The following is a 21,614-nucleotide window of genomic DNA, read 5'->3' as shown; positions in this document are numbered from 1 at the left end:
CTGAAGAAATTCTCCTGCAGCCAGTGCCATTTCAAAGAATGCCTATTTATGCCAGGAGATAATGTGGCCTACGTGTTCTTTTCATTCAAAAGGACATTTCCAGCTTCAGCCTTACTGAAAAAGAGGCACTCCTGCACCTGCTACCAAGAACAACTAGGAAACAGGATAAGCTGAGTATAAAGTTATTTAGCAAGCACATGCTAGCAAGTCCAGTTTGAACTCTACCAACTATAAATGTGAAGGGAAATATAACATTGAAGATGGCGTTGTTCCTCAAGGTGAGGAACAGAAAGAAGAATTAGGCACGCTCTCAATTCTATATGGAAAACTTCTGTCTCAAGCTAGGCAGAAGAGAAGAGCAATATGAAAGGCTGACCAGTCCTTTAAAGACCAATATGCAGGGAGGCAGGGCACCAGGAAGAAAGCTAAAAAAGGACATTTTATGGGTCTGATTAGGGAAGTGAGTCTAAGGTAGCCGCAAAGGTGCCTGACTTGTGACTCTGGCAGATCTTGTGGCAAAATATTTCAGGACATTTTCAACCCAGAGAAATGTATAAAAATATTGAAGTTAATTCAACAAATTAACACCAAACTTCTAACAGAAGGAATCTCCTCAGCTCTGAAATCAGAGATACTCACTTTTCATCAATTATGTGCAGTGTTTGTTAGAAAAAAAAAAAGTAACAAATGTAAAGATTTGCTTTATTTCTATTGGGGGAAGGAATAGGATAGATATAACTGTTATCCAATCTGCTGTCCACTGTGTACACACATACCCACACACATACATATACATACACACCAAAAGTCCCCCCCCCCAAAACAAAAACCACCCTCAAACTGTACCAATACTTCATATTTTGACCAAAAGAATAGATCCTGGGAAGATAGATCCTGGAAAGAAGTGCAAAATGCAAAATCAAATGACCGAGAAATGCTGAGCAAACAGCATCATTAATATACAAAATATTTATATTACTGAACTAATAACAGGTGATGTTCTCCATGTCTGTAAAACTTTGGAACAACAGAGCTGATTGTTAAATCTAGTCCATGCCAGCTTCCAAAACCCAGAGGATTTTAGTTAGCTTCATTTTTCGATGCTTCATCAAAATTTTCTACAAGATCTGACAAAAAGAAGAAAGAAAAAAAATAAATAACATACAAATGAGTCAAAACAGTTGCAACTACAGTCAGTCAGACAGCAGAAAAGATGACAGCCAGTGCATTTCAGCAATAATGACTTCTACAAAACAGCAATCTTAAGGAAATGGCTTTTAAAAATGTATGCAAAAATAACTAAGGTAAATAATACTTTATGTCAGTTATAATGCCAACAATTTTTAAAAATTATTCTATGTATATAGGTGTTGTGCTAGAATGTATGTCTGTGTGTGAGCATGCAGTTCAAGACCAAGAGAGGGTGTTGGATCCCCTGGAACTTGTATTACAGAAGGCTTTGAGCCATCATATGAATGCTGGAAACTGAATCCAGGTCCTCAGGAAAAGAAGCCAGTGCTCTTAATTGCTGAGTCATTTCTCTAGCCCCCCCCCACCCCCCCGCAAAAAAACTTTAAGCAATAACAATATATACTGATAATCATAGTGATTTCAATTTAATACATGCAAGCAACAGAGTTTTGTGGAATATTTTCTGATCCTAAGTTCTGAATGAAGAAGGGACTTCTGTATTCATGTATATCCTATCATGGGGATCTCAGTCTGGATTCCCTGGTCTTTGTACTGGATTCCCTGGTCTTTGTAATCTCTGTCTAAAGAATTTAGATAGAACACAAAGAAAGAGCATAAAAGACAGGCAAATACATTTGTAATAAAGTAGAGCATACACTCAAGGGGTAAGTGTGACCCAGAGTGCATATTAGGCAGGCGGTCTACTATTTCTCAAGTCCCCAGAACAAACAGTTTTTCTTGAGGGTCTTTGTTCTGTTCAGGTGAGTGACAGGCCTGTTTAGTTTGACACAAATAGAAGGCAATAGTATGTCTTTGTTCTTTTATCAGACAGCCTCTGCTATACAGTAATCTTTATAAGGTTTAGCATTCCTAGAAGCAGGTTTAGATAGTATTATGTAATGGCAGAGATAGGACTTAAGGGACATTTTTCTGACATGAAGTTCCAGTCCTTGGTTTTATAGGCTGATTAGGGTCCATCTCCAGGGTCTTCTATGCCGGCTAATACCTAGCTAGAAACCTAGCACTATCCATCTCACTCTAAATCAATTGAAATTCAGTCAAAAAAAAAAAAAAAAATTCTGAAAGTCATCTATGCAGTAAGTGAAAGAAGAGAAATCATTTTTTCTTAGTTTTAAAAGTTACACTATATTTTATGTGTGTGTTCCATTTGTGTATATATGTGTGCATGTGCATGTCAGAGGACAACTTGCATTGCTGGTTCTCTCCTACTGTACGGGTCCCAGGGTCAAGATGTCAGACCTGGCACCAAGCATCTTTACTAGAATAGTCTCACTGGTCTGAGATGAATTTTAACACCGAGAAAATGTCCTTTACCTGGAACATCATCATCCTCTTCATCAATGTCTTCTGGTTTGGGTGCTTTACTATCCAATACTACAAAAAGTTTATTTGAATATTAGTCACTGAGAACAAAGAACATCACAAAACACCTCTAATACTTATCTTCTCTTTGTCTAAACCTCATACGGCTGTTGAATACAGCCAATATAAAATTCACTATTTTTTTTTTTTGCTTAACCAACACTAAAAACAATAAAATTTTAACTTGAATTAAATATATAAACTATAGCTAGCAATTCCAATGTGCAGTAAAGGTAAAAGTTACATGCAAAATGTAGAATTTGACAAGCCTGAACAAAGATATTCTCCTTTGGTATCCTTTATTATTTTCCAACTAAAAAAATATTTGAGACTTCTTTACTACTTATCTAAGTATCTAGCTGTGCAGTATGACCACGACTACTGAGATCTGATGATTAGAGGCAATAAGACATGCATGAAATCGAAACCAACCTGAAAATTCAGAATTGATGATTACCAAATTTATGATGGTAATCATAGAAGCATAGTAGCAATTGACAATACTATATCTGAATAGTCTGTAGAAAACTACAAGTTTTATGAAGCATACAAATGGTATTATAAAAACTAAAAGAATTACCTACTGAGGAAAATACTCTCAGTTTAAGTAAAACACCTTTTGTTATTTATTTTTTAAACAGTCTCTGGTACAGGCTGACCTCAAATTCCCTATACAACTGAGGATAACCCTCAACTTCTGCTGGAAATACAAGTGTGTGCCATCACACCCAGTACTGGTGGGGATTGAACCAGAACGTTATACATATTGTACAAGGACTCTGTCAAGTGAGCTACAGCCCTAGTTCCAGATGGGATGCTTTAAAAATTATTCTCAATAATAGCAGAGAAGAGGGAAAGGTACTGAACTGAAACACATACCTTGTCGTGGGAACTGCTCAGCTAACTTTCTAAGGCTCGTCAAGCTGTCTGCACCAAGCTGACTTAATATTCCAGGAAGCATTTCTGTGATTGGTTTGGCTTCTGCATGACCAGTAATTGCAAAGGTGTTAGCGGAGAGTGAAGCTTGGACTTTGGGATTGTTGAAATGAATAACTGTTCCATCGTCTTTAATCATGTTCACCTGTACGGGCACAGAAAACAATGTATTTCATATGCTAGATTCAACTAAAATCATCTCTAAAAAAAGCAGTTGCATCAATTATGGCATCTTACATAGTAGCAATCCTAAAGTACTAATTAGTTACTAAAACAAAATCAGTGGGGTAGCAAGACAAAATGGAAGGCGGGAAAAGTATGTGGTAAAAATAACCACCGAAAAATTCACAAATATGACACAGAAATTTAATTAGTCAAGCATTTTATTTCTTTGAATGCTCATTAAATTTACCAAAATTTCAACCTAGTTTTTACTGTTATTCTTTTTTTTTTTTTCTTTTGAATAGAATCTCGCACTGCATCTTTGCCTGGCCTAGAACTCTGCTTGTCTCTGAGTGCTGGGAATAAAGGCATATGTCAAAATGGTTTTTGTTTTGTTTTAATCCTGTACATATGCACTACATGTGTATAGGAGCTGCCAGAGGTTTAAAAAACTCATTGGGTGCCCTGGAACTGAAACAACTCACTCTGTAGACCAGGCTGGCCTCGAACTCAGAAATCCACCTGCCTCTGCTTTCCAAGTGCTGGGATTAAAGGCTTAAGCCATCACCGCACAGCAGTGAGCTACTATCTGGATACTGGGAACCAAACTTGGATTTTGGCAAAATCACTAAGCACTCCTAACTCTTGAGCCACCACCTCTCCCAGCCTGTCATGTTATTCTTTACAGGAAGCTTGTCAGTTCGTTCGTTCTCTCTCTCTCTCTCTCTCTCTCTCTCTCTCTCTCTCTCTCTCTCTCTCTCTTTCTCCTCCCCCTCCCCCTCCCTCTCCTCCCTCTCCCCATTTCTCAAGATAGAATTTCTCAGAGTAGCCCTGGCTCTCCCAGAACTCACTTTGTAGACCAGGCTGGCGGCAAGCTCTGCCTGCCTCTGCTTCCTTAGTGCTGAGATTAAAGGTGTGCACCACTACTGCCAGCTTCCTTTTTAACTTTTATTTATTATTTCTATCATCACACATGGCAGGATGGGGACTGCACATGTGGAGCACTGTGCACAAAAGCAGCACTGTAGAGTCACTTCTTCTTTCTTCTACCTGTGGGGTTCTCAGGATCTAACTCATGTCACTAGGCTTTTGAAGAGCATCTTGCCCACTCTAATAAATATACACACACACACACACACACTTTTTACATCAGACACGGGGATCTTGTGATGTTGTTCTCAGGTGAGCTGGGGCTAAGGTGTGTTGCTGGTTTGTTTTGTACCTCTGGGGTATTATTCCAGGTGCTGAGCTGAGTTCATCCCAGCTCTTTACTTTTTGAGATTGATTTTTTTTTTAACCTTTTAAACTTTTACTTTATGTGCATTGTTATTTGCATGAATGTCTGTGTGAGGGTGTCAGGTCCTCTGGAACTGGAGTTACAGACAGTTGTGGGCTGCCATTGGGTTCTGGGAATTGAATTCAGATCCTCTGGAAGAGCAGTCAGTGCTCTTAACCACTGAGCTATTCAGATAAATTAAGTTTCCAGGCTGGCCTTGAATTGTGATCCTCCTGCCTCAGGCTTCTGAAGTATCTGGGACTACAGATTTGCACCAACAGGCCTGACAGTTTCCTCTAATTCTTAAATATTTCTTCTCAGCCACCTTCATTAATTTCTGCAGACAAAGTTCTACACACTTACCCACCAGAACAGGTTTTGTTAATAACTGGGAGTTCTTCAACATCATCCTGCCATGATTTCTTTAGCTTTTACCAATCTGAATTGATTATTTCATATTAATTTATTCTGCTGTCTTGGGACTTACAGAAACAGGAGAGTGAATACATGCAATTAAACTGCTATTTCTCTCTCATGTATTTCCTTTCTGCATTTTTTTTTATGGTTGGTATGGTCTCATTTACACAAGTTAAATGTGTAAACAATGTTATTTCACCGTGAGGTTGATTCCATTCTAAAAGTCACCTTGGCACTATCTGCTTATTATATAAAAGGTCAGGAGTGTTAACACTTAACTAATTAAAGGTACAGAACTGTCCTTGTCTTTGTGCTCTCAATGTCAGTGGCAAGTGGCTTCTCTTCTTCACAGGGGTCACCACCACCATCAGCACAGGGAAGGAGGGGAGAAAGGGATTCAAAGTTTCAGCAATACTGTAAGCAGAGAAATTACAGATAGATTCCTGGAAATTATAAAATAACTCCACAAATCACTTCTATTTTTTTGTTGTTTGTTTTTTTTTTTTTTTTTTTTTTTTTTTTTGGTGTGTGGGTGTGACAAAAAAAAAAAATCACTATTTAATCTTATATCCTTCCTTTTCTCAGCACTGGAGAAGGATTATACTTAAGGATCTTTTTATGTTTTGTTTTGTTTGTTCTGAGACAATATCACTTTGTAGTCTTTCCTGGCCTTGAATTTACAGAAATCTACTAGCCTCTGCCTCAGAAGTGCCGGGATTAAAATTGTATATTATGCAATATGTGTATTTAAGGTTCTTTGGGTTCTTTGAAGTGTATCATACACAGTAAGGGTTCAATACTGCTGCTTTAAACAAACTGCACCATAACTCAATGTACAGCAAATTTTCGAAGATAAATTATATTATTCTGAAAATAACTGCAGCTTTGGTAGAAAAGTTAAATGTTAAAGTGGCTAAAATCCAGGGAGGTCTGGGAGGCTAGCAATGGGTATGAAAGGGGGTGCCTTGGATCTGCTCAAGTCCCAGGGTTTACTAAGAGACAAGAATAAAGGGAGAATTGTTCGGTGGTGTTCTCCAAATCACAAGGCTCAATAAAGAATTTCTATAAACACTTCTGGGCATGAAAAGTGACACTAGAGAATTTGAGACATTCTTGACTTATAAACATTAATGTCATAATTGATTTGAAATCTATATTGTTCTTTATGCTAGAGAAGTAAATATAGAGGACAGTATTATTGAGTAAACAATATACTCAAGGACAAACAGCTGGCCAAGTGTGAACTGAATATGAACTAAATACTTGAACTAGAGTTTCTCGACTGTTTGGTTTCCTGTCTACTATGCCATTCTCTTTTTTAAAAACATTCATTTGTTTAGAAAAATCCAATTCTATGCAAGCTTATCAATTACTTGTCTCAGAATATAGGTCAAATGGAAAAGAAAAACATTATAGCTATGTGGAGGATATACACCTCACTGGCTACAAGAAGCCAACATAGGATCAAAACCAATGCATTTATGAATATTCTTTCTTGTTGGGCTTCTCTTCCAGGCCATAAGAGAAACTGACATTATTTGGGGGCATTAGCTGTTTTAAGGGTGGGGAGGTAATGTGGAAGGGACAGAGGAGAGAAAAGGCTAAATTAACAAAGTACAACTGACAAGCTCAAAAGCCAGCTATCTTAACATAGTATCATCTCTGGTTTTTAACATTCCTTAGTTCAAATCTAGAATTTCAGTCCTTGTTAGGTATGGCGCCAGGGGCTGGTGAAACTCTAGCACTAGCTCTTTGATTTGTAACTAACAGCTCATCAGGTGCTATGAAGCTGAAATGGAGTAACTTGTATTTATATGGCTAGCTGTCTAATTAGTTTCCCACATGACTGTGACTTAGAAATGACAGAGGCTATGAATAATACTTTCTGTACCACCTCTGGCAAAATGGTTAGTATGCAGTAGACATGCAGTAAGTGTTGACTGTCATTAAGCCCTTTCAGTATGACAAGGTCAGCTGCAACAGAACCATGGCCACAGAAAGCACAGCATTGTAAGTATGATGGTAGTTTAACAATTACTAACTAGGTCTGAAGATGTAGCTCAGTAATAGAGGGTTGAATTTCCAATACCTCCAAAAAGAAAAATTACTGTGTCCTTATTTCATTATGAAAAATTATTTTAATAACTTGTAATTTGAAGGACCACAGGAGCTAGAAAGATGGCTAGGTGAGAAGATCACTTACTGTACAAGCATTAAAACCTGAGTTCTTTTTTTTTTTTTTTTGGTTTTTCGAGACAGGGTTTCTCTGTGTAGTCCTGGCTGTCCTGGAACTCACTCTGTAGACCAGGCTGGCCTCGAACTCAGAAATCCACCTGCCTCTGCCTCCCAAGTGCTGGGATTAAAGGCGTGCGCCACCACCGCCCGGCAAAACCTGAGTTCAAATCCCCAAAACCCGTAGAGAAAGCTGGGAGTAAGTACACTGCTGCCTGTAGTCCTAACACTTGGGGGAAAGAGGGAGGCATGAGGATTGCAGGGGCTTGCTGTCTGCTGGCCTAGCTCCAGATTCAGTAAGATACCCTGTTTCAAAGGAGTAAGGCAGAGAATGATAGAACACATGAACCTCCACACACATGTACACATAACATTACACACACAGCACTCTGGAGGCTAAGATAAGACAAACATCTATAAACTCTTCTAAATTTGAACAAAAACAAGCATTTAGAAATACATGTCCTTGAAGATACTACATGGATAAAGTCAACAACAAAAAGCAGGATGCGGTAGTCTACACTTAAAATCCCAGCTGAGGAAGCTGAGGTAGAAAGACTACTGAAAGCTTAAGGCTAACCTGGGCTATATAATGAGACCGTATCTCACAAAACAAAACATGGACTGGGGAAATGGCTCAATGGTTAACAGCACTTGTTACTCTACCAGAAGACCTGGGTTCAGTTCCCGGCATCCACATTGTGGCTCACAACCACCCATAAATCTAGTTTTGGGGTATCTAATGCCCTCTCTTAAGACCTCCCTGGGCACCAGGTATGCATGTGGTGAACAGAGATGCTGCAGACAAAACATGCATACATGTAAAATAAAAATGAATAAATGTTCTAAAAAAATATTGGGGCTGGAGAAATAGCTAAGTGGTTAAGAGCACTGGCTGCTTTTCCAGAGGACCTACATTCAATTCCCAGCAACCACATGGCAGCTCATAACTGCCTGTAACTCCAGTTCCAGAGGAATCTAACAGACACACATGTAGGCAAAACACTAATCTACATAAAATAAAAATGAAAAAAAAAAAAAAAACCCCCCCACACACAAATTAACCTATACAAAAAGGAAAATAGACTTTTTTTCTCTATATACAAATGTTTCTCAGCCAACAGTAATTTTTTTCTTTCCTTCAAAGAATCATCTCACAATATTTAGAAGTAATTTTTTTTCTTTTTTCTTTCTTTCTTTCTTTCTTTTTTTTTTTTTTTTACCGTGGCAGTGACTGTTTTTGAGACAGGGTCTTTCCATTCAGCCAAAACTGGTATGAACTTGTACTAGGGTGCAAACTCCCAAGGGCTGGAATTATAGGGATGGACCAAGACAGCCAGCTCAGGGACATGTTTGACTGTTAGCACTACAGTGTTGGGAGTGTTACCAGCAATTAGTGGACAGAGGCCAGGGATACTGTGACGCATCCCACAGAGCACTAGAGAACTGAAAAAGGACTCTCTGCTCCAAAATCTCAGTAGGGTTAAGGGTGGACAGAAGAATAGGTTGGAGAATAGAAAAGTAGTAGAGCTATACATTTCGTAAACACTTAAATTATGTTAGCTTTGGTATTACTCAAGTTTGTGTCTCTTGTAACTTACTACTAAGTTGTGGCTCTTACTTAGGGTAATAAATATTCCTAGTATTGTTACAATTAATCCCAAGGACTCAGGTACACTGGCAAGTACTTTATCCTCCAAGAGAAGTCAAAATTAGGTTTTGGGATGTCTATTTTCTCTACTATATCCATAAGTGAGACTATCTGATTTTTTTTTTTTTTTTTCAAAGACAGGATTTCTCTGTGTAGTCCTTGCTGCCCTGAAGACCAGGCAAGCCTCAAAATCAGGGATCTGCTTGTTTCTGCCCTCCTCTACCCCACCAAACGTTGAGATTAAAGGCATGTACCACCACACCCAGCCTCTCTGAAATTTGAGGTCAATGAAGATATATAAAAGTTTTGGGGCCAGTAAGAAAGCTCAGCAGGTGAAGATGCTTGCTGCCAAGCCTAATGACCTGAGTAAGACTCCTAGAATCCACACAGTAGAAGATTACCAACTTTTAAAACATTTCCTTTGATTTCCCACATCAGCAGCTCTCTATCATGAATACATATTTTTTTTAATCTAAGAATGTTGTCACCTTGAGCTGAAAGGAGAAAATGTATATGTCGTGTATTTTCTATGACTTTATCAATACTGATTGTGAAGGTAGATTTAAAGGAAGTTAATTTTAGTCATTTGCATGTGCATGCATGTGGAGCATTCTGCCATTTCATGCCTTGTCTCTGGGATGATAATATTATCAGCATTTATCTACTAAGAACCTCAGTGATAGTCAGGTGGGATAATACATGCCTTAAATCCAGCATTCTGGAGGGAGAGGTACGGAGATCTCTGAGTTTAAGACTAGCCTGGTCTACATAGTAAGTTCCAGGATAGCCAAGGCTACACAGTGAGACCCAGTCAATATGGCCCTGGCTTTCCTCACCATGATGGATTGCACTCTCAAATTGGGAGCCAAATAAACTCTTCCTTCATGATGCTTTGGTCAAGTATTTTGTCAAAGCAATGAGAAAAATAATAGACTTTTAAAAATTATCATTTTTGAAAGAATCTTAATAAACCCAACCAGATGAGTGTAATCACAGAACTATGGAGGAACAAGCAACTATCCAGTGAGACAATTGCTTAAAAAAATAGCCTTTAGTGCCAGCACTTGGGAGGCAAAGACAGCAGATCTCTGAGTTCAAGGCTAGCCCGGTCTACATAGTGAGTTCTAGGACAGCTAAGGCTACATAGTGAGACACTGTCTTGAAAATACCAAAATAAATAATAAAAATAGGAAAGAAAGACAAGGAGGGAATCAAATCCATATATAACTACTGCTAGATGTTTTTGGATGAAGTAATAGAGACTTGATAGTACAGAAAGATGAATTTATGGTAAAAATAAAAGTCTCACTTGAGGAAATACTGGGCTTTACCTCTACATCATTAGAAAAAAACAACTTGAAACAACACGCTAAGCAGCAGGCCACACACTCTGTTAAATACCAACACTAAGGAGGCAAGATCATAAGTTAGAGGCCAGCCCAGCATACAGAGTGGTGCACAGAAACAAAGCAAAACAGAAAAAGAAATCTTAATTTACACTGAAGTTTAAGAGCAGTTTCATAACTGTCATGCATGCAAATACTTAGGCCTGAAAGTGAAGAAACACCTGCCCTTAACTGCCTTCTAAAGTCATCATCCAAAAGCAGATCCAACCACTGCACTCTTTCAGAGACATGCACATCAAGTATTAGAGACTTCCAAGCTGGTGTTTTAATGTGAAAAGTCAAAAGAACTGTGCACATGCTATTTCTCTATAATTTGGGTTTTCAAAGTGCTCATACCTCTTCAATACCAGCTATATTGTTCACAGCCAGTTTCTTTAGTGAACTCTGAAGCTTTTTGTCATCAGCAGTAGCTGTCCTATGTACCACCTTCTTCTTCCTGCGAGCTGTCCCCTAGGAAATAATCAGACAGAGGTGTTACTGAACGTAACAACTGGTTACAGCAACCATATCCTCCTGGCCACAATCTAAAATCCACACTGGAAAAACTAACCAAACGGCAGTGATTAACAAGACCACACAGAGTTGTGATATATAGCCAACAACTAAAGGGCAGTTGTAGTCAGTTATTACTTCTTTTCAATGTCTAGATTTTATCATTTCAATAGATGATAGTTTCAAATACTGTTTGTTAATAGAACAGAATTTATAACCCTAAGACCATCTTGTAAGCCTTATAACAACTTTCAAGCATTGTGTACTTTCATAGATTCCCTGTCAGCCCCTGCCAATAAAATCTAAGGATGGTCCAAAATCTCAGGAACTATTACATATTGAAAATTAAATCCCTATTAGTGAGTATTCCAGAGACTAAAAATCCAAAAATGAAAGCATCAAGATTTTACTTAAGTTCCTATATTATAACAAAAGAAAAATGTCAACAAGTACTTAAAAAAATTAGATCATTTCAAACAGGGTAAAGATATGAAACAAACAAAACACAAAACAAATCAGAATGCTAAAAGAACAAAGCGCTGTCTTCCTAGATTAAATGAGACCCACAATTAGGAAGGAAGGATCCAAGCAGAACCAAACAAGATGGAACTTGTCTTCTAGACAGAGAGGAGTGCCCATGCGGCCAGAGCAGAGTGAATAAAGAGGAAGGGAGAAGGAAATGAAACCAGACAGGCATACAAGGGCCACACCACAGATTAGAATCTCACAATGCTCAATTTTATTCTCATTGCAATAGGAAACTACTGACATGGACTTTATCTGACCTGTTTACTTCTATCTAAGATTGCTACATGAAAATTGGACATGGAGGCTATAATGAGACCAGCCAGGGGGCTGGTGCACAAGTATGGTGAGAGTTGTGGTAGTACCTGAGGATGGTCAGAATGTCATGAGACAAAATAACTTCGGATGAGTTAGATGTGATATATGATGATAAGTCAGGATTTTGGCCTGAAGTTAAAAATTATAACTATTTACTAAGTCAGAAAAAGTTCACTTCTTTATTGATAACTAGAAACTAGAAATAGAGTGGTGTTTTGCTCAGTGGTTAAGAACACTTGTTGCTGTTCAAATCCTAATCAGTTCAAATCCTAGCACCCATGTCAGACAACTCACAATTGCCCAGAACTCCAGCTTCAGGGGACCCAATGTCCTTTTCTAGTTTCTGTGTCTTCTAGCAGACACAGAGACATACACACACAATATATATGTGTATGTATACGTATATATACATATATATACACACGTGTATACACATGTATATATATACACGTGTGTATATATATATGTATATATACATATGTGTGTGTGTACATATATATATTTATTTTAAAAAATGGATTAATTTTCTGGGTCAGTTTTTAAAAATGTAACCAACATTAGAGCTGAAATACTACCAAAAGTGTTTAAGTTTCTGAAATAAGGAGTGACAAAGAGCCAACAGGGTCTTTAGTCTCTTGATAGCTCCTGCAGAGGTCCTCAGGAACTTACAGAAGGAAGCTGAGGTTCTCTCAGCAATCTCACTGGGAGACAAAAGCTCTGGTGACATTCAGTTGTAACAGATCATTATTTACATCGATGGTCATTTACTTGTGAAGCATTCCTAACTCAGGGCTAGTTTAATTGCTTGCTCTACATTTCTGTTTTGAGACAGTGTCTTGCTATCTAGTGAGGCAGTCTGCAATCCAGAGTGCTGTGATTACAGGGTGTGCCACCATGCTGAGCTACTCTACTGAAAGGGTCCTCAGGTACTTCAACTAAGTTACTATAATCCCGGCATGCAAAAATGCAGAGAGGCAGGACTGCTTAAAAGTCTGAGGCTAGTCTAGTCAACATCAAATTCCTGAGAGGCATGGACTTTAGAGTGAGATTCTGTCCCCCACCTCAAACAAACAAAAAAAAAAGTTCAACATGTCTATAGACATAACAATCCACAAATCTTCCTTATCTCCTAGATTTTATAGTTGGCAACACCACAGTCCCACATTAAATAAAAGCCCGGGAAACCCTCAATTCTTCTCTATGCCCTTCATTTCCCCACACCCATCTTTAGTTGTAAGCAACAGTCAAATAGAAACTGTTCTCTATTTGATCCCATTTTTCACACTGCCACCAGTTCTAAAACAGTGAGGCTGGCCTCAAACTCAGAGATCCAACTGACTCTGCCTGCAGAGCCCTGGAATTTTGTTTTCTCAGCACCCTATGTGCAAAGGCACACAGGCAAATGATATTCCCCATGTTAGCCTACCTCTCACTAACCCTTTCATTTGTTGGTCTAGTGATTAGATTCTTATTTATCCTTTAAATCCCCGCATGACTCTCCTAAATAAAACACTTTGTTCTTCATTACAATACTTGCTATTCTTCATTGTACTTATGAGCATGACTCTCTTCTATGTTGAACTACGTCAATGTCAAAAGCAAGAAACTTGTTTATTTACTATGCCTGGTACAAATTAGGTATCCAGTTAACAGTAGATAAATTCATGCATGTACCAACCACTACATTAAAAATAGATAATTATGGGGCTGAGGATATGACTCAGTAAGTCAAGTGCTTGTGTCAAACATACGGAACTGAGTATGGGCAACCAACATAAAAAGTAGGGATGTAAGTGTACACCAGTAACCACATCAGAAGGTGGAGACAGAAGGATTCTAGAAGCTTACTCACCAGCCAGTCTAGCTAAATGGGCAAGCTTCAGGTTCAGTGAGAAACCATCTCAAAATTTAAGGTGGGTCTGGTGAGATGGCTCAGCAAATTGAAGCCTGTCAACTTTAGTTCAATCCCCACAACCCACATGTTCAATCCCCACAACCCACATGGTGGAAGGTGAGAATTGACTCCTGCAAGTTGTGCTCAGATCTCTCTCTGTGTACACATCATGTGTGTGTGTGTGTGTGTGTATGCATGCACAAATAAATATAAGGTAGTGAGCAACAGAAGATATATAATGCTTACCTATGGCCCCCATACATGCCATGTGTCTATAAGCATACATACATGTATATACACATATAAATGCACACATACACACACTAAATAGATGAATAAATTTAATTGTGATGGGGGTCATCAGTCCCTTCCAGGTCTTATCTGGTTGTTACAAACCTCTAGTTTTGCATGTGCCACAATGTGACCACTGTGGCTAACAGTGTTAATATGCATTGATACTGTCATCATCCAACTTTATCAGAGGAAAAGTACTAGTCACTTCTTTCCTTCTCCCTCTATGTCTACGCTCAAGAGCTCAAAAGCTGTGGTTATGATCAATGTAAAGCATGGTAAAAACCTGTTCCATATTGTCCTATTTGCTCGTTCTACATATCAATCCATATATGAAGTAAGTATTGTTCTTTCTCTTTTTGCAAACATTGCAGTGTGCAAAGATGAGGGTACAGTATTCTCCTTGAGCCTTGGGCCACAAATAAAGGGAAAACAAAAGGTTTGGGTGCTCACAACTTCATGAGGCTTTAAAGTATGTGGAATACGAAAACTTATGTTCATGTTCATCAGCATGAAAGAAAAAGTAGGAATTTGGGAGGAAAAACTGGCAATCTACAAGATGTATATTGTATATTCACTTCAAACATTCCCAGTTAAAACTACTTATGAAACTAACTACTTGGTAGCTACATTTAATCAAGATAAGGTAACCCTAGTATCTATCATTCCCTAAATGAGAGACATAATTGCTACCATTTATTAACTATTCACATTGTGTCAGATACCATGTTAGGTGTTTATAAACAATGCTCTAATTTTTAGAAGCATCTTTTATGATTATTTGTATTTTGCAGAGGAAAATAATGGAAGTTTACCATGACTAGGAAACTTATTCATGTCACATAAGCAGATGGTCCAGATTAGGACTTAGAGGTTGGGGAGTTGACTCAGTTAGAGAAGCACAAGCACGAGAGCCAGTCTGGATCCCCAGAACCCACATAAGAGCCAGGCAGGTGTGGTGGCCCCTGTAAACCCTGCATGTGGGAGATGGAAAACAGAAAAAACCCTTGGAAGCAGCTGGCAAGATTCTGCCTTAATATATAACGAGAATGAATGGCAAAAACTCCACCCCACATCAACCTTGGGCCTCCACATGCATGTGCACTTCATATGCTCAAATGCCCACATACGTTTGTACACACAAAGACACACACACCAAAATAACAAGGTGAGGATTCAAACAAAAGAGTCTATTTTCATGGCACCATCAGAGAGAAGCATCTTCTAGTTACCTGCTTTAGATCTAGACAAATGCCTGTCAAACAGGAATGTGGACTAGTTTTAATCACTGAAAAGATTCTGGACTCCACAACCACAAGTACACAGAAGTGACATTATCCCATAATCACATGCTCTCCTACTAGTTTGTCTTACACCACACTCACCTTGCCCCCTATCCGGACCTGAGCTTGAAGTTTGGCTAACTTTTCTTGATTCATGCTGCTGGTAAATCTGGGGGGGGGGGGGGGAAACAGATTTGTTAAATTCACTGTTTTACCAAGTTAAAGAATTATTTATACAAACAATACCTTTGCTTCACTGAGTTAATGTAATATCCATTAACATCATGGTCATATCAATACTGTCTCTATTCTTAATATATAGTGGTAACTTGTTCTAGCTTCACAAACCTATTTAAAAAAAAAAAAATGAAATACCACATGGGAGCCAAATATACAAATAGCAAATGAATGGGATTCAAAGTTGCCTACTTAAAGATCCATTCTTAATACATGACTCAGTTCTCTGGCATTCAGAAAAACCTAGCCAATTATGAAATCTCTTCAGGCAAGCAGGCTTTTTCTTGCAAAGCTTTCACAGCAGAGAACAGTTACCAAATGTTATTAGCAAAAATCTTCAAATAGATCATTTTCTCTGGAATCACATTCTATATTTCTTATAAAGAATAAATATGACACACAAAAAAAAGGCTAGGTAAAGAAGAAAGTAAATAATGGGCTACCAGGCTGTCAACAAACAAGTAAGTCACGTCCTCTATTCAAGGTCAGATATGCTAATAGTGGGAAACTACCAGATTTCCAAATACTTGCTGATTCTGCGGCATCCAGTTCATTCTGGACCTTGTACTGATAAAGAGTATGTCACACTTAACAAGATATTGCATCTGAGGTAAAATGTCTCACTGTACAAGTTGACAAAGATGTATCTTGGTTACATTAAGTTGGTGGGGCAAGCCAAAAAAAAAATAAGCTATGCAAATTTTGACTTTTGAAGATGCTAAGGACATTCTAAAATCATGAATTCTAGCCTGGACAGTGACACTCCTGTTGTGGAAAACAACATACCGTGCTCTAAGAACAAATAAAAGTTAATTTAACAATCTTGTTTGACTTGTTCTGTGGCTTAACAGATCGTTACTGAGATATGAAGGAAGGAAAAAGGGAATAGGCTATTACTAAACTTTTTTTTGCTAATTCTAACCTTGTAATTGCATCATTCAGATGAGGATACTTTTTTTTTTACATTTGAAAGAAAAATAAAAGAATCAAAATCATGTAAATTACTAACCATTTTGTACTGATATTGAACTTAAGGAACTGACCTGTATATATCACTGCTGTAAGGCTGAATCCATTTCACAAATAAAAATTAGAACCTATGGCTTCTCACTTTGTTCAACACTGTATCACAATGGTCAAGCAGGTAAAACTCTTGTATGGGAGTGGTGTGCAGAATCCAAACAGTCTTAGGTGAGTGCCAATCTTAGCTGTGCAGTAGACTTAAATATGCCGATATAAACCTAAATCTTGCATTCAAACATCCATAAAAGAACTAATATTTATTTTCATCAAAGAACTATAGCCATGAACTTATAGTGAAATAACACACCACTTAAGGAATTTCTTGCAAAAAGGAGGTCAGGAGAGAATATTAAAACTAAGCACAGGACAAGCCCTTTGTGACTAGTCTGCATTTTAGGTAACAATCCTAAAGAAAAGAGATGGCAGTTGGAAAGATAAGACAAAAAGTCCAGACTTATTTGAAGCAAAAGCAAAACCCAAATTAACTCTTTCTTATGGTGGAGATGAAGGAATAATTCCATTCCAGGTGGTCAGTATAATAGAATTAAGAAATCTTATTCCTAAGGAGTACTTTAGGGAAAAGGTGTAATTTTAAGGAATCTAGAAGCTTAAAGCAGCATGGGGGAGAAATATGGCCTTTTGTTCAACAGCAAGTTGGGCTGTGTAGGATTCAAACAGGAAAGAAATTTAGACTCAGTCTGTGACCTCAAAGGTCACCTGGTTTAATCCCTATTTGGTATCTTTAATGTACCGGTCATTCATGTTTTATGTGTGAGGTCATCTCGGGATACCTGTTAGTGCAGCAGGGCATAAATTATTATAAACAAAATTGTTAGTCGCCTACCTAGTTTAACAGAAAATGAAGGACTGGAAAGTTCCTTTCTGTGTCCCTAAGGGAGAAATGACTTTCAAGGGCCACATGATCACTGGGTCGAATATCCAAGAAATCTTTTCTGCACTTTTCTCAAGGACTTCCGAAAAGAGTATAAAGAAATGAATCAATATTTATTGAATGCCCAAGTTATAAGCATCCAGGTACTTTCATACACATCATGTTTACACAAAGATAAAAATAATTTGAACTTTCAGTCCTGACTTTTTATGTGAGGTTTTACCACTTAGAGCTTTGGAAAGGTATTTAACTTCTTTGTACTTGTGTTTTGTTTCTCCCGCATTAAGAAAAGCATACTATCACATACTTTACTGGGTTGAAGGCTAAAGCATAGATTATCAAGTTCAAGTAAGCTCCTCAGTAGTTGGTAACTATTGTTACCATTCTTCCAGAGGACCACTAATTAGGTATAATGAAAGAACGTGGGAACGGAAGTTGAAACCGCCATTCACCAGCTGTGTTAACACTGTGCCTGGCGATCAGTCATCAGGCAGGGTGATGAGGTTATAAGGATGGGTAACTGTCTCAAAAATCAAGAGACTTGTAAACAAACACTGCCATTAAAAAGTGAAGAGCGCTGCAACCTAGTTCGGCCCCAAGAGCTTGGTGGCCGGGTGTTAACCTCAGTTTCCCTATCTAAAGATGGGGAGGCGCAAAAGAGATGACAACAGATCTGCTGCTCAAAGCGTCTGACACTGTTGTTGTGAATAATGAGTGCTGGGACGAGGAGGGTTCTACCCTCCTGGGTCTGGACCTGCGTGGCCAGAGCCCGGGCCCGGTTCCTCCACAGCGGGCGGTGGTGCTGGGGACCTTCCCTCAGGTGCCGACCCCCAGCTGCGCCGCCCGTAACCGACAGGCCCCGCCGGCCGCCTCCGCCCCCACTCGCCGCGCCACGGCGGAAGTGGCAGCCGGAGCGGACGGCGGGTGTCTAGAGGGGAGGGCGGGGGGAGACCGTGCGCAGCGGCCGGAGGCCGTGGGGTGGCGGGCCCGCCGGGGGTCTCACCTGCAGCGGGGAGGGTCCTCCAACACCAGCACGCGGCAAGAGCAAGATGGCTGCCTCAGCTGAGACAGAGAAAGACCGCGGCGGCAGCGGCGGCGGCGGGAGAGGCCCACGTGACGCACGGCCCCGCCTCGACCGCGGGAGGTGGGGTGGGGGTGGGTACGGCAACCGCGCGCCTCCCAACTACAAAGCCCAGCCTGCCTCGCGCACCCCATAATTCTGATTGGCGGCGGGTGAGGGGCCTGCGCTGCTTCCTGGAGGAGGTGGCGGTCCCCTCTGCGTCCCATTGTGTCTGCGCTTACCTTTTGTCTTGGACTTAACAGAAAGGTGGTGTGGGCTCTAGTTTGGGTGTACACTTTGGATGTCCTTCACTAAGCATTAAGCTCTAATGGACTCCAGTCAGGAGGGAAAGTCGGGAATGTTGACTTGTTAGGTAGTAACTCGACCCACGGCAAAACGCAACAGCCTTAACGGAAAGCTTTACACTTTACCCGTTTGCAGTGACTTTTGTCCCAGTTCCCCCGGACTACCTCGTCAGTTGTGCAATAAAAGGCCCCAAGCATGATTTTCTTGGAGCTTATGTCAGTTGGTTGCATCATGCCTGAGTGAAAGACCTGCGGATGCGAGTGGGAAAAAAGGGTCCAGCACTCCTCCAAAGTGCATGCCTGCAAGACACAGACGCGCGCACAGTAAAACGGGCTTACCGGGTGTCTTCAGAATCCCAAACAGAAATCTAACAATGAAATACTGTTGTCCGGTATTTTAATTTGTGCAAGGGGGCGGGAAATTCCAAGCCCTCTATTGTGATAGGCTGATCTCACAGATAATAATTTGCATTTTGAATATTTAAGTGTTAGTGGTCCATTGGAGGGAGGGGCTAGGCTGGAGGTCAGACGTAATTAACAACGGTTTTCCCGAATCTCTCCCCAGCCCCCACCACTTCGGTCCACCTCATCCGGCTTTGTCCCTAGGCCTGAACATCCATGATTTAGGGAAAGCAAACTCGAAATGTACTCCCCCATCCCTCTACGTGATCTGCACCTTTAAACTTACCCCATTCCTAAGCGGACCCCCGAGGCACCGCCCACATCCGTCTAACATCACTTCCTTCAGTGTTTGGAGAGAAAAAAAATCTGGGAATCCGAGGGGTTGGGCTGAGCGGCGATAAGGGGGCAGAGCAGAGCTTCTGCTGGAAATCCTGTGTTCCCTCAATCCGGTGGCTCTGTGCAACTACCTCCGTGGAGATGTCGCGTCGTTTCGGAGCCACCTGTTTGCTGAGCTTCAGTTTCCTGCTCCTCATCACTTCTTCAGACGGACGCACTGGGCTTGGAAAGGGTCAGACCTTGTTCTTGTCATCTTTTCGGACCCCGGGCCTCCTCCTTGTCTTAACACTTTTCTTTCTTTTTTCGCTGTACCTTAGGCCACTTCAGATTCCTTTTTATCTTCCCCAACTGCTTTTGGGGATTTCTTGGGGTCGGGAGTACAAGGAAGTTGTACTTGAGGGCGCTCTTAATTCTTGGGTTTGGGAAGATATGGCCCTTAAATTAAGACTAGGTTGTTTTAAGAATTCATTTAGGTGTCGTGTTAGGCGCTTGGGACGCCTCCAGGAACCGTCACCTTTTCTCCAGAAGAAAAAGGGTCGCTGGTGACCCGTGTATTAGATAGTCGCTTGAGTCTGATATCTCACCACATTTCTCTCTATCCCTCAAGACCCGGTTCCCGATTCCCCCAAGAGATGCAGAAGAAAGAGCCAAATGAAGGCTAGACCTTTTGCTAGATCAACAGTTGTTTTTGGTGTGGCTCAGCTAGTGTGGTTATGAATGAAGGTTAGGAAGTATGAACCCCAACTCCGTGTATTACCTACCTCCCTTTTTCTAAACTTGAATACCTTCTCATCAGTTCTTTTTGGGGGGGTGGGGCAGCCGAATTGACTAACTGGGTGAGTCTAAATGAATCCCAACCCTGCTTTGAATATCTTGTGTTCTGACCTTACTGTATGGGATTCTTCTGCTGCTGCTGGTGTGTGTTTAAGTGTGGTATGTGCCCACGTGTGTTTTGGTGCACGATACACATGACTAGGCCAGAGGAGGATGTTGGGTGTTTTCCTCTTCTGCTTGTTCTCCACCTTATAAAACAGTCTCATTGAATTTGAGTTCACCATTTAGGCTAGAGGAGTTAGCCAGTGAGCTCATGGGACCCTAGCCCTAATTTTCAGTGTTACATGCATGAGTTGCCATGCCAGGCTTTTATGTGGTTACTAAAGTTGTTTTCACGACTGTTCTTATCTTCTGAGACATCTCTAGGTCCAATCATGCTGTTTCTATTTTTCAAAGATTTATTGTTTTGTGTATATGCACGTGTCTCTCTCTCTCTCTCTCTCTCTCTCTCTGTGTGTGTGTGTGTGTGTGTGTGTGTGTGTGTGTGTAGGTAAATGTGTGGTCGGAGGAGGCCAGAAGAGGGTGTCAGTGCCCCTGGTGCTTGCGTTACAGGCAGTTGTGAGCTGTCTAACACGGGAACTGAACTAGAGTCTACCAGAGAGCAGCGCTCTCTTAACCACTGGCCCATTTATTTCTCCAGAGTTTGTTTGTTTTGTTTGTTTGTTTTTAATGCTCTATTTTTACGTTCATTGGTAGGCAATGAGACTGAGTGGAAATTCCATGGACCTAATGGAGTCACCTCGGTTCAGTATTGATTTTTGATCATCAACCATGTTTTGATCATTGACTTGTACTAGAGACAAGGTTCTTGCTTTCATTGGGCGTATATTTAAGTCAGAAAAAGAGTGAAAAGTAGCATAGATCCATGACCAATTAATAAAAGAATTTCAGCTTACATAATACTGTGGTAGACTGGGAAGTAGAAAGGCTGAGGAGGGAAAGGAGCTGGCATTTACTTGAATTAGGAAGATCAGAAAAAGCTTTTATTTCTTTTTTCTTTTGAGAAAAAGTTTTTCTAAAGTGATGTGTGGGTTTCTGCCTGTGAAGGAAGCGCTAAAAACTGCAAAG

General features: G+C 40.1%; 2 protein-coding genes across 17 annotated transcripts in view; one reads left to right on the top strand and one right to left on the bottom strand.

Annotated features, from left to right (window-relative positions):
• Txndc12 (thioredoxin domain containing 12) overlaps positions 1 to 21,614 on the top strand; it is a 77,309-nt gene that overhangs the window by 33,161 nt on the left and 22,534 nt on the right. For 3 of the 12 annotated variants that reach the window (XR_013110523.1, XR_013110521.1, XR_013110520.1), the window contains one exon: positions 9,386 to 10,136. The exons of 6 other annotated variants lie outside the window; for them this stretch is intronic. Coding sequence is in view for 1 of the 6 variants with exons in the window: in XM_034501778.2 (XP_034357669.1) it covers positions 19,854 to 19,944 (91 nt within the window). In the remaining 5 variants the exon portion in view is untranslated. Of the gene's footprint in view, positions 1 to 9,385; positions 10,137 to 19,755; positions 19,945 to 21,614 lie in introns of those variants that run through there. 3 more of the 12 variants (XR_013110522.1, XM_076934493.1, XM_034501778.2) reach the window with 3 other exon arrangements.
• On the bottom strand, positions 686 to 19,684 carry Btf3l4 (basic transcription factor 3 like 4). 5 transcript variants are annotated; one of them, XM_076934497.1, is made up of 7 exons: positions 18,613 to 18,710; positions 17,562 to 17,688; positions 15,560 to 15,626; positions 10,991 to 11,104; positions 3,454 to 3,655; positions 2,527 to 2,586; positions 686 to 1,127 (listed from the first exon to the last, which is right to left on the bottom strand). In XM_076934497.1, exons 3-7 carry the CDS (start codon positions 15,611 to 15,613, stop codon positions 1,081 to 1,083), a joined length of 477 nt encoding a protein of 158 aa, XP_076790612.1. In that variant the 5' UTR covers positions 15,614 to 15,626; positions 17,562 to 17,688; positions 18,613 to 18,710; the 3' UTR covers positions 686 to 1,080. The 5 variants fall into 5 exon arrangements, with proteins under 5 accessions (XP_076790612.1, XP_034357673.1, XP_034357676.1 ...); XM_034501782.2 differs by lacking the exons at positions 17,562 to 17,688; positions 18,613 to 18,710 and adding an exon at positions 19,663 to 19,684; XM_034501785.2 differs by lacking the exons at positions 17,562 to 17,688; positions 18,613 to 18,710 and adding an exon at positions 19,314 to 19,363.

This window comes from Arvicanthis niloticus, chromosome 5, assembly GCF_011762505.2.
Source record: "Arvicanthis niloticus isolate mArvNil1 chromosome 5, mArvNil1.pat.X, whole genome shotgun sequence".
NCBI classification, from domain to species: Eukaryota; Metazoa; Chordata; class Mammalia; order Rodentia; family Muridae; genus Arvicanthis; species Arvicanthis niloticus.
The sequence above is the reverse complement of the archived record's forward strand: the minus strand, read 5'-3'. Positions and strand labels throughout refer to the sequence as shown.

Excerpts from the sequence above, each read along its gene's own strand:
- Btf3l4 (XM_034501782.2), bottom strand. Across the intron at positions 3,656-10,990 it reads ATATAGCTGGTATTGAAGAG|GTGAACATGATTAAAGACGA; the intron begins GTATGAGCACTT and ends GTGCCCGTACAG. Across the intron at positions 1,128-2,526 it reads AGAGGATGATGATGTTCCAG|ATCTTGTAGAAAATTTTGAT; the intron begins GTAAAGGACATT and ends TCTTTTTGTCAG.